Source organism: Oncorhynchus tshawytscha, linkage group LG10 (genome assembly GCF_018296145.1).
Source record: "Oncorhynchus tshawytscha isolate Ot180627B linkage group LG10, Otsh_v2.0, whole genome shotgun sequence".
Classification (NCBI taxonomy): domain Eukaryota; kingdom Metazoa; phylum Chordata; class Actinopteri; order Salmoniformes; family Salmonidae; genus Oncorhynchus; species Oncorhynchus tshawytscha.
This window is the reverse complement of record NC_056438.1, coordinates 59,354,557-59,367,460: the sequence shown is the minus strand read 5'-3', so window position 1 is coordinate 59,367,460 and position 12,904 is coordinate 59,354,557. Positions and strand designations below refer to the sequence as shown.

The 12,904-nt window shown below is 43.4% G+C and overlaps 1 protein-coding gene across 2 annotated transcripts in view; it reads left to right on the top strand.

Moving 5' to 3' along the window:
* The window catches only part of LOC112260546 (dipeptidyl aminopeptidase-like protein 6), a 123,725-nt gene extending 111,054 nt beyond the window's left edge, over positions 1-12,671 (top strand). For both annotated transcript variants that reach the window (XM_024435738.2, XM_024435739.2), the window contains exons 14-26: positions 2,123-2,214; positions 2,398-2,445; positions 3,181-3,293; positions 4,240-4,287; positions 4,481-4,579; positions 7,613-7,682; positions 7,879-8,073; positions 8,307-8,361; positions 10,309-10,408; positions 10,534-10,592; positions 10,683-10,755; positions 10,954-11,027; positions 11,135-12,671. In XM_024435738.2, the coding sequence (XP_024291506.2) occupies positions 2,123-2,214; positions 2,398-2,445; positions 3,181-3,293; positions 4,240-4,287; positions 4,481-4,579; positions 7,613-7,682; positions 7,879-8,073; positions 8,307-8,361; positions 10,309-10,408; positions 10,534-10,592; positions 10,683-10,755; positions 10,954-11,027; positions 11,135-11,284 (1,176 nt within the window). In that variant the 3' untranslated portion in view covers positions 11,285-12,671. The remainder of the gene's footprint in view (positions 1-2,122; positions 2,215-2,397; positions 2,446-3,180; positions 3,294-4,239; positions 4,288-4,480; positions 4,580-7,612; positions 7,683-7,878; positions 8,074-8,306; positions 8,362-10,308; positions 10,409-10,533; positions 10,593-10,682; positions 10,756-10,953; positions 11,028-11,134) is intronic.
* The last annotated feature ends 233 nt before the right edge of the window (positions 12,672-12,904 follow it).

Below are 12,904 nucleotides of genomic sequence, written 5' to 3'. Positions count from 1 at the left end.
GTCAGTCTATTCTTGTTCTGAGAAATGAAGGCTATTCATTGTGAGCCATTGCCAAGAAACTGAAGATTTTGTACAATGCTGGGTACTATCTACTTAACAGTGCAAACTGGCTCTAACCAGAATAGAAACTGAGCAAGAGGATAAGTACATTAGAGTGTCTAGTTTGAGAAACAAACACCTCACAAGTCCTCAACTGGCAGCTTCATTAAATAGTACCCTCAAAACACCCGTCTCAACGTCAACAGTGAAGTTGCGACTCCATCATGCTGGTCTTCTCGGCAGAGTTGCAAAGAAAAAGCTGTATCTCAGACTGGTAAATAAAAAGAAATATTAAGATGGGCAAAAGAACACAGATGCAAGATCACGGTTGAACCAGGGGTTGAACCTGTTTTTAATTCCCATTTTCTTTATGGGGCCTTGTTTGTTAACAATACCACTGAAAAAAAAGAAAGTCCAAGTGTCTTCGACAGAGGGAATCAAGCTGATTCTGTACCAATTTACAGAGGCCAAGTCATGAAGGAAGGTTTGCTCATTAAAGTTTTTTGCCGAGCGTCTATGACAAATCAGGATATGTAATTTCACTGAGCAGCCATTACGAACACAGGCTGTAAAACAGTGATCACTAAGGTCATTACAGAAAACACCAGACTGAAAACACCAGACTGATACCTATCAGGATTATTTGTGAGGATAACATTGAGGAAAGTAGCCTTTTCTAGGTGTTTGGAGTCATACCATGTGGGATTGGTAATAATCTGAGAAAGATTTAGGGTCCCATTGCTTTAGGACTTGGTCAGGTGGTTTAAACATGTCCCAGTTTAGGTCACCCAGCAGGACTTAGTGTAAGGGGCCAGGAGAGAGCTAAGGGCAGGTAGGGTACAGGCCGGTGCTGATGGAGAACGATAACACCCAGCAACAGTCAACAAAGAGCTATTTGAAAGTGAATTGCTTAAAACCAGCAAATCAATTTGTTTGGCGACAGACTTGGTGGAGACAACCGAGCACTAAAGGTGATCGTTGGTAAAGATTGCCACTCCCCCACCTTTGGAAGATCTGTCTTGTCGAAAAAGGTTATAACCAGAAGGGTTACCATCAGTATTCAAAACAGTCTACCTTAACCACATCTCAATAATGACCAACACATCTGGATTAGAGCTGTGAATCCACACTTTCAATTGATCCATTTTAGGTAATAAGCTTCTAGTGTTAATGTGCAGAAAACCCAGACTTTTACAAGAGCAGAAATCAGTGAAGCAGATATCAGAGCACAAGTCAGAATTAGAGCTAGCAACAGTAGATGGGCCAGGGTGGACATGCACATTTCCCGATATCATCAACAGTAATACAATCAAGGCACGGCAGAGGACAGGGAGAGCTCTGCGGTGTTGATTTATAACATTTTAGTGTGCATTAGATGGCAACAAGATCATATTGTACAGCAATTTCATCAGGTAACATGAATACAAAGCCAGCGAGAGGTGGTTATAAGGAGGCCAAAAGTCTGTGTAACCAATAGTGTCAGTCCTGAGTGTGGGAACAAACATAGTATGTAGCACAGTTGGGTAAACAAGAAAGCTCATAGTCAACAAAGCATACAGGAGTCATGAGGCAAATAGTACAATGCACAATAAAAAATACATAATGACTTGGGGCTAGCCATTGTAAGTTCAGTCACTCTCCCCAACGGTGCCTGTGTGCTGGAGGTGAACGAAAGCTTGGGAGAGAGAGGAGAGTGTCTGTACCAGACAGGGAGTGACAAGACAGGGCAGACGGTGAACAGATCGCCAGGTGGAACCCCAGCAGCAGGCAACAGGAGTAGGTATTACACCCACTTGGGAGAAGCTTTTATTTCTGGAGGCAGATTTATTGTGGAAAATGCCAGTGGGTGGTCTCTGAACAGCTTCAAAAGCCTCTGGATTTTGGTGGGGTAGCCTGCGAGATTCCTGCCATTTGTTGGGCTCAAAGGCTTCGACACCTCAGATTATTGAAGTTGTATCTGGTCTGTTTCAGTTCCAGGTTGGATGGTGTCCTCAGGTCTCTGCTGTTTGTTTGCCAGAGCCAACTGTAGCAAACTGTTCTTTAACCTGTAGTTGTCATGTTGACATGTATTGTTCCATTCCAGCCCAACACCAGCACAGACACTCTGCAGTGCCTGACATCAGGAGACTGGGACGTTACTCAGATACTAGCTTACAGCCAAGACAAGCAGCTCATGTAAGTCTCTCCACCCATACATTACAGTAACGTGACCAAATAATACCACTATGATTCCTAAATACATATAATTTGTTATCACTTATAGTTGATCAAATGTTACCATGGGAATTTGACTTACCTTCTCTTGTTCAGGTAATAGTCTTCGAACTCCAAACTGATTTTCATTACAATGTTTTACAGATACTTTTTGAGCACAGAGGATGATCCAAAACGACGACACCTCTACAGGTATAGTTGGAGGGTTTATTCTGTGAGAGATCACTATGTAATTGTTTTTATCTAACAGGGTATAATCAATCAAATGTATTTATAAAGCCCTTTTTACATCAGCCGATGTCACAAAGTGCTATATAGAAACCCAACATAAAACCCCAAACAGCAAGTAATGCAGATCTAGAAGCACGGTTGCTAGGAAAAACTCCCTGGGAAGGCAGGAACCTAGGAAGAAACCTAGAAAGAAACCTAGAACCAGGCTCTGAGGGGTGTCCAGTCCTCTTCTGGCTGTGCTGGTGGTGATTATAACAGTACATGGCCAAGATGTTCATAGATGACCAGCAGGGTCAAATAATAATAATCACAGTGGTTGTAGAGGGTGCAACAGGTCAGCACCTCAGGAGTAAATGTCAGTTGGCTTTTCATAGCCGATCATTCAGAGTTAGACAGCAGGTGAGGTAGAGAGAGGGAGTCGAAAACAGCAGGTCCGGGACAAGGTTGCATGTCCGGTGAACAGGTCAGGGTTCCATAGCCGCAGGCAGAAGAGTTGAAACTGGAGCAGCAGCAGGTGGACTGGGGACAGCAAGGAGTCATCAGCCCAGGTAGTCCCGAGGCATGGTCCCAGGGCTCAAGGAGGGAGGGAGGGAGGGAGAGAGAGAGAACTTAAATTCACACAGGACACCAGATAAGACAGCAGAAATACTCCAGATAATGCTAATAGCGTGGTTTACTGTATCTATCCTATATCAGTGCGGACACTAAAGGCCCGTTCAACCGCCGCTGTCTGTCATGTGAGTTCAAGTGTGGCTATGTGGAGGGCTCCTTCAGCCACAACATTCAGTACTTCCTGCTTAACTGTAAAGGTGAGTGCTCCTGACCTTGAATCCTGAACACTAAGCAGTATATGTTGCACTTTCCTGAATCAGTAGATTTTTGTGATACATAAATAAATTGAAGTCTTTGGCTATGCTGCTGAGGTTTTAGTGGGGTGTTTAGTGTCAAATATATCAAATAAATAAAACATCTGAGTCAAAATATTAAATTGAATTAATGTTCAATGCTATGGCAAAAGGTTATATTGAATCTGACTGCAGTACACCACTAACCACTGTTTCTACTTGCCAATCAGATGTAGCTCAATGTGAACTGCCAGCCACGAAATGTGAACTGCCAGCCTGCATCCTATAGTGTTCCTGCTGTATCAAACTACAGTAGTTGGCATAGTATGTCCTGCCCTGTTTCCTGTGTGTCAGACAGGTGCTGTCTGAAATGAGAGCAGGGCCCAGGGAGGGACAGATGAGGACGGGCTCAGCGCTGCATGGCCTTTTTTATGTCTGTGTTCTCATTCTCTCTGAGAACGTTAATCATCGTTCTCTCCGACTGGTGCAGTTTCCATGGCAGCTGATTTGTTTAGAGGGTCCGCTTTGGAGAGGAAAAAGGGCAACAACCTTTTCATTAATTTGATCTTGTGAGTGGAGAGCAGCCCTGGTCTGTTCGGAGAAATAATAACAGCCAGGTATTCATTCAGCTGCTCCCCAGGGTGCTACAGACAGACAGTGGCTTCTCAGTAATGACACATGGCTGGCTGAGAAGGGTTATTTCTAGACTTCCATTACTAAAGATGGAAAGAGAGTGAGAGGCATTTTTTTTTACAATCTCTGTTTTTTAAATACAGTGAAATGTGTATTTTGTTGGCTTTTCCATTAGAGGCCATTTATATGAACCTTCAAGTGTTTATTCCTATAATAACCTCCACCTCTCTCTCTCTTTCTCTGCCCCCCACCCAACCCCCCATGTATCCCCATCCAGGCCCCGATGTACCCAGTGTTGCCATCTACAGCACAAAAGACAGACAGAGTGAGTGCTATGAAGCCTGACCCTGGCCTGTACCATAAAGGGCACAGAAGCTGAGGGGCATTTTATTCAGTATAGTGTCTTTAATATCACATCACAAAAAATTTAATGGGAAATGTGTTTGATGCTTCATGAAGCTGCCACTCAGACTATACTGTAAGTGAACAATGAGACTGTTTCTTCCATGTCACTGCAGAGGTCCTGGACCTGGAGACTAATGAGGGAGTGAATAACACGTACCACAGCATGCAGATGCCCAAAGTGGAGTACGAGACCATCACCATTGACGATTACAGTAGGTATCCCTCCATGGTGCAACTATGCATAGGAAGCTAGACAATGCCCTTTTCATCTGCATTCTTTATGATGACATTATATATGTCATCAAATGGCCTCCCGAGTGGCGCAGTGGTCTAAGGCACTGCATCGCAATGCTAGCTGTTTCGCTAGAGATTCTGGGTTCGCGACCAGGAGACCCATGGGGTGGCGCACAATTGGCCCAGCGTCATCCGGGTTAGGGGAGGGTTTGGCTGGCAGGGATGTCCTTGTCCCCTCGTGCACTAGCGACTCCTGTGGCGGGCCGGGCGCAGCGCACGCTGACATGGTCGCCAGGTGTAGTGTTTCCTCCGACACATTGGTGCTTCCGGCTTAAGTAAGCAGTGTGGCTTGGTTGTGTTTTGGAGAATGCACGGATCTCAACCTTCGTCTCTACCGAGTCCGTACGGGAGTAGCAGCGATGAGACAAGACTGTAACTACCAATTGGATACCACGAAATTGGGGAGAAAAGGAGGTGAACCCTTTGGAATTACCTGGATTTCTGCATAAATTGGTCATCAAATTTGATCTGATCATCATCTAATCATCATCTGTATTGTATTATTCACAGTGTAGGTTGGAAAAAGTATGTGAACCCCTAGGCCAATGACTTCTCCAAAAGCTAATTGGAGTTAGGTGTTACCTAACCTGGTGTCCAATCAATGAGACGAGATTTGAGATGTTGATTAGAGCTGCCCTGCCTTATAAAAAACACTCACAAAATTTGAGTTTTCACAAGAAGCATTGCCTGATGTGAATCATACCTCAAACAAAATAAATCTCAGAAGAAATGTTGACTTGCATAAAGCTGGAAAGGGTTACAAAAGTATCTCTAAAAGCCTTGATGTTCATTAGTCCACGGTAAGACAAATTGTCTGTAAAATGGAGACAGTTCAGCACTGTTGCTACTCTCCCTAGGAGTGGCCGTTCTACAAAGATGACTGCAAGAGCACAGCGCAGAATGCTTAATGAGGTTAAGAAGAATCCTAGAGTGTCAGCTAAAGACTTACAGAAATCTCTGGAACATGCTAACATCTCTGTTGATGAGTCTACGATATGTAAAACACGAAACAAGAATGATGTTCATGGTAGGACACCACAGAAGAAGCCACTGCTGTCCAAAAGAAAACATTGCTGCACGTCTGAAGTTCGCGAAAGAGCACCTGGATGTTCCACAGAGCTACTGGCAAAATATTCTGTGGACAGATTAAACAAAAGTTGAGTTGTTTGGAAGGAACACATAACACTGTGTGGAGAAAAAAGGCACAACACACCAACATCAAAACCTCATCCCAACTGTAAAGTATGGTGGAGGAAGCATCCTGGTTTGGGGCTGCTTTGCTGCCTCAGTGCCTGGAAAGCTTGCTATCATCGACGGAAAAATGAATTCCCAAGTTTATCAACACAGTTTGCAGGAGAATGTAAAACTCTCTGTCTGCCAATTGAAGCTCAACAGAAGTTGGGTGATGCAACAGGACAACAACCCAAAACACAGAAGTAAATCAACAACAGAATGGAAGAAAATACGCCTTCTGGAGTGGCCCAGTTAGAGTCCTGAACTAAACCCGATTTGAGATGCTGTGGCATGACCTTGAGAGCGGTTCACACCAGACATCCCAAGAATATTGCTGAACTGAAACAGTTTTGTAAAGAGGAATTGTCCAAAATTCCTCCAGACCAATGTGCAGCTCTGATCGGCAACTACAGAAAACATTTTGTTTTAGGTTATTGCTGCCAAAGGAGGGTCAACCAGTTATAAATCCAAGGGTTCACATACTTTTTCCACCCTGCGCTGTGAATGTTTACACAGTGTTCAATAAAGACATGAAAACGTCTAATTGTTCGTGTGTTATTAGTTTAAGCAGACTGTGTTTGTCTATTGTTGTGACTCAAATTTTATGACCAATGTATGCAAGAAATCCAGGTAATTCCAAAGAGTCTACATACATTTTCTTGCCACTGTACTCTCACAGTAATCACACAAACCTTCCATTTGCTCCTGAAACTGCCTCTTTGAAGATAGGCTAGCCAGCCTGTCGATGGTTCCCATTGGGGGGTGAGAGTATCATACTACAGTGATTTGAGAAGAGTAGTAGAATGGTCCCACTTAAATTCACTTTTCTAGATACTTTACTTGGGACAGCTAATCAGCCTTACCAATGATTGTCCGGGAGGTGAGTTTCTCACCTCTACCTTGTGTTGATATTCAGAGTTCGAACCACTTTGGATGTGAGCTGCAGCTACACGCCTCTCTGGTCTGAAAGTTCATTTCTTTACCAATCCTTTATGCACTCTGGTCAAAAGGGGTGGTTCCGTCAGGCTGACACGCGCTCTGACCTCACTCCGGCGTGGCAACTTACTGTGCAAAGTTTATAGGAGACAAATGATCTCTTATGGCTCCTAAAATCCCATTCTTAACAAAAATCATTTCATAATTTTTCATATTTCATACACAACGTTAAGGATTGAGACTTTGTACATGTAGTGTATATATAATCTTCAAGTTACAGCATTTATTTTTTAACATTTTTAATGACATCACAAAATAACAACCCATATGACATTATTATTCTTTAGATCGCCTCTGACAATTCCCCACATTCTATGTTACAAATATTGTTCCAGTATTCGCTTTAGAATGTGTTTGAGTTTCGGCGGGAAAACGTCTCTGGGGACAAAGCACATTCCTTGGTGAATTTGGAGAGGGAGACCCTGGATCTCCTCCAATTTAAAACAGGGCATGAGGTGTCAACCCCCACCAGTTACCTTCTCCCCTCTCTGTCGGTGAGAGAGGGCCTGGTTGAAGTCATCCATTGCCAAGCTGATCTGACCTATTTGTATCCTCACAGGACAGTCATGACACAGCATTCAAGATTAGACTCACCCTTTGTATAATGTCTTCATAAATGCAGATATGCACTACTGGGCTGCACTCTAACAATGGCATTAGTTATGAGATTTGATATGATAATTTAAGAAGAACCACATTTGATTTAGTCTTGTTTCTTGCAGCTCTGACAATGCAGATTCTGAAGCCAGCTGGTTTCATAGACACAGCTCACTACCCCCTCTTGCTACTAGTGTAAGTATGGCAACAACTACCCCCACACACACACAATACAGTTACTATGTTATTCTAGATAAAAAATATCATACAATCCCCAGTAGAGATTATATTATAATTATAGCATATTCTGTTTTGACATTGGACTCATGACTGGACCATCACAGAGCGCTATAATGGATCATTGGTTCTGCCTGTCCTCTGTTTCCCCCAGGGACGGAACGCCTGGCGGACAGATGGTGACAGAGCAGTTCCGTGTGGACTGGGCCACGGTGCTGGTGAGCAGTTATAGCACCATTGTGATCCGCTTTGACGGCCACGGGTCCGGGTTCCAGGGCACCAACCTCCTCCACCGCATCAGGAGGAAACTGGGCGTGATAGAGGAGAGGGACCAGATGGAGGCCCTCAGGTGGGAAGGAGGGAGAGACGCACCTGGACACAGTATAATCTTCTTTGAGAATTCAAATAATTGCTCCCGCTTTATATGCTAACACCATGTTACCACATCTTACAGTTGCTATTTGCAGGTACAGTTTAACTACAGTGGGAAAAACTGATACAATTTTTCATTATAGTATGTTACTGGGTTGTTGGAAATCTAATACCAACAAAGCATTGATTGTTTATTCTTCTTTATTCTAGACTGATATCGAAAGAAATGTACATCGACAAAAGTCGAATTGGAGTATATGGAAAGGTAGGGAGAATCAATGCTTGAAGAAAAGAAGCTAGCTACTTATTCAAACCATGTAAAAAAAACAACAATGTACTCCTCTTCTTGTCAATTCAAGTACAGTATTTGAGCTGAAGAAAGAGTGGGCGAGGGTTTTACTCTGTCTGGAACATAGAGCAGAAGCTCACTCCCACATATCTAAACTCAGCAAAAATAATAATTGTCCCTTTTTCAGGACCCTGACTTTCAAAGATAATTTGTAAAAATCCAAATAACTTCACAGATCTTCATTGTAAAGTGTTTAAACACTGTTTTCCATGCTTGTTCAATGAACCATAAACAATTAATGAACATGCACCTGTGGAACGGTCGTTAAGACACTAACAGCTTACAGACGGTAGGCAATTAAGGTCACATTTCTGGAAATTTACGACACTAAAGAGGCCTTTCTTCTGACTCTGAAAAGATGCCCAGGGTCATCTGCATGATCGTGCCTTAGGCATGCTGCAAGGAGGCATGAGGACTGCAGATGTGGCCAGGGCAATAAATTGCTATGTCCGTACTGTGAGACGCCTAAGACAGCGCTACAGGGAGACAGACAGACAGCTGATCGTCCTCGCAGTGGTAGACCACGTGTAACAACACCTGCACAGGATCGGTACATCCGAACATCACACCTGCGGGACAGGTACAGGATTGCAACAACTACCCGAGTTACACCAGGAACTCACATTCCCGCCGTCAGTGCTCAGACTGACCGCAATAGGCTGAGAGAGGCTGGACTGAGGGCTTGTAGGCCTGTTGTAAGGCAGGTCTTCACCAGACATCAACGGAAACAACGTCGCCTATGGGCACAAACCCACCGTCGCTGGACCAGACAGGACTGGCAAAGAGTGCTCTTCACTGACGCGGTTTTGTCTCACCAGGGGTGATGGTCGGATTCTCGTTTATCGTCGATGGAATGAGCGTTACACCGAGGCCTGTACTCTGGAGCGCGATTTGGAGGTGGAGGGTCCGTCATGGTCTGGGGCGGTGTGTCACAGCATCATTGGACTGAGATTGTTGTCATTGCAGGCAATCTCAACGCTGTGCGTTACAGGGAAGACATCCTCCTCCCTCATGTGGTACACTTCCTGCAGACTCATCCTGACATGACTCTCCAGCATGACAATGCCACTAGCCATACTGCTCGTTCGGTGCGTGATTTCCTGCAAGACAGGAATGTCAGTGTTCTGCCATGGCCAGCGAAGAGCCTGGATCTCAATCCCATTGAGCACATCTGGGACCTGTTGGATCAGAGGGTGAGGGCTAAGGCCATTCCCCCCAGAAATGTCTGGGAACTTGCAGGTACCTTGATGGAAGAGTGGGGTAACTTCTTACAGCAAGAATCTGGCAAATCTGGTGCAGTCCATGAGGAGGAGATGCACTGCAGTACTTAATGCTACTGGTGGCCACACCAGATACTGACTGTTACTTTTGAATTTGACCCCCCTTTGTTCAGGGACACATTATTCCATTTCTGTTAGTCACATGTCTGTGGATCTTGTTCAATGTATGTCTCATTTGTTGAATCTTATGTTCATACACATATTTACACGTTAAGTTTGCTGAAAGTAAACGCAGTTGACAGTGAGAGGACGTTTCTTTTTTTTTGCTGAGTTTAGATATGATGTGGTGAGCTTCTGCTCTATGTTGCACTATAAAAGGAATAGGGTCCCATTTGGGATTCATAACTACGAGAGCAACTACACAATACGGCCCAGCAACAACAAATATTTCAATCAGGTTTCAGTTTGGAACTCAGTCCTCATTTGTCTTATAAAAAGTGAGAATTTGTATGCAGTTTGTCTTTGGAGTGGTGTATGTGAAGGCTCGAGCCTTTATGTCAACAATGTATTTCTACACTGTTTGTTCAAGGAACACGATGCTATTAAGTGTCCCTCACTAACTGTACCTTATCTGTTTATATAGGTTTATGGAGGATATTTAGCCACCCTGCTTTTAAGTTCTGAAGACTCGCTGCTTAAATGTGGAGCAGCCGTCTCGCCCATCACCGATTTCAAGTTATATGGTATAACGTAATGATTTTCTTTTGCAGCCCATTTCTTGCTGCATGAATAATTTCTCACCACAATGTATTTTAGTTTGAACAGTGCCTTATAACATGCTATTGTGTGTTCCTTCTTTATACACCAGCTTCAGCTTTTTCGGAGAGATACCTTGGATCACCAAAGACAGACTCTCGAGTCTACTCGGTAAAGATCCATCACTTCGTACACTTTATCCGCTAGTCAGACAAGATGTTAAATCATCTGTATTTCATGCTGCTGTCCTCTTTCCTTCAGGTGGCAAGTTTAGCACACCGGGCAGCTCACCTAATGGACAGGAAGTACATGATCATCCATCCAACTGCTGATGGTACAGTCATTGCTATCGATAGATCTAGGAAAGGCTAACTTATCGGTTTGTGCTGTCGTGCCAACTGCTATTTGGGCATTGGCTAAGTTACTGTCAAAGCAGTCTCATTAACTGATTAACTTTGAGGCTGATTGTTGAAGTACTGTGACTGAATATACACATCTTACATGTCATGTTACTCTCTCTCCTTCCCTAAAGAGAAAGTCCATTTCCAGCACTCTGCAAAATTCATCAACCATTTAATCAATGAGAAGGCAAATTACTCTCTACAGGTAAGCTTGACAACATGTTTAGGACATTGTTATGAAGGCATTATGAGCAGTGTGTCAAATATTACCTACCTACGTGCCTTTTATTTTGTAATGTCTCTGTACTGTAGATCTACCCAGATGAGGGACACTTCCTGCATAGCGATGGCACACGGCAACACCTGAGCCAATCACTAGTTAACTTCTTTGAGGAGTGTTTCCGACTGCCGGACTTACCAAGTGACGAGAAGAAGGACAAGGAGGATGAGGGAGATGTTTAAACCAGCTGACACGTGGTTAACACTCCAGCTACCACAGCACAATATGCAACAAATCCTTCTCAACTCATTACCCCCACCCCTAGCCTGGCCCAGATCGGTTTGTGCTGTCTTGCCAACTCTGATGGTCAGCTGTGACAATGCTCATTTAGTGGTGGCATTGACATGCCAGATCTATGAGCAGGCCAACCTACACCACCCTCTGTATAATTTGGGCTCCTCTTTAGAGCACAGTACCTGCATGTACCAAGGACCTCACACCTCACTCTTTATTCTTCATCACTTTTGGTTGGCTGACAACTGGACTGGCCAGCAAGACATCTCCATCGTGGATGTTGTTGACTTTGGTAAAAAAAAAAAAAAAAAAAGTCTTAGCAGTGAACAAATAATCTGGTCACTGAAGAGCCCTCTAGTAACCCCCCTTGTGGACAGCTAAAGTAGTGAACCACCACTCCAACCGGGATGCATTTCCTCTCCCACCACACACACACACGTAAATCTATAGTGGGCAATGAAAATCAAGGGTCATTTTCATTGCAGTAAATATGGAAGAGCTACCGGTTGTTGACTCCAGCAGAGTTTGTGTCCATGATTCTGATGTTAAAACAGCAGCACACAGAACAATGTATTTCTCTTAATTGCTGTTTGTAATGTTCAATATGTCCTTCAGTAAGTAATGTGGCTTTGAGTTAATGTATGGTGGTCACATCGGCCCATGATTTCCTTTCCAAATGACTGAGGATACAATGTTAAAGACATTTGGAGTGGTTGCTCTAGTGTTATGGAAGGGCACAATTCAATCCGTAGCGCTGAAGATCTGTGCTATAGTGCAATTGAAATGTAAAGGTAACTTCTGAATGTGGGAACATTGCTTTAAAATTTGTAGTGCAGGTTCTTCAGTGCTACTGATTGAGTCGAGCGCTTAGTCACTGTGCCTTACTACAGGGGGTAAACATATTCATGTCAAGGACTGTAACATTTCATTTTTCATCTAAGAAAGATTTGTACATTGGACATAATTTACTTAAGTTGAATCATTGCTCAGACTAGTCCATATGGTTGAAAATGTACTGCAATTTTATAACTCCCATTATAAAAGTGTACTATTATTCTTGTATAATAGACAAACATGAGAGTTCTGGCTGTTGTAACTACATCAAAAGGTTCATGAGGCATATTCAGTGTAGGTTTTAGAATGTTTTTTTGTTGGTGAGTTAATGTTTGGTTCTCTGTCAGCTCATTTAAATGAAGTGTTCAGTGGCTTGACACTGACCCCATGACCTCACTTCTGTTAGTAGTCAGTGAAAGTTGTCAGCTGTTTTACAAAATGTTGAAAAGTCTAACTAGAACTGTGTGTGTGTGACTTGTACATAAAGCATTTTCAAATTTACTTTGTACATTTTGTTCTTGGTGGCTTTGTTTTCATTGGACACTGCCCAGCTAAAGAAGGAAGTTTACCATAACGGATGTTGAAGTGGGCATGATAGTTATAGAATAATACTGTTTAGTAGGAACTAACCAGGGAAGGTAGTGCAGTAGATTGTAAAAACACCAGCCATATGCTTGTAGCCATTGATAAGATTTATTTCCAGTGTTTAGGAGCCCATGCCCCTCCACTCAGAG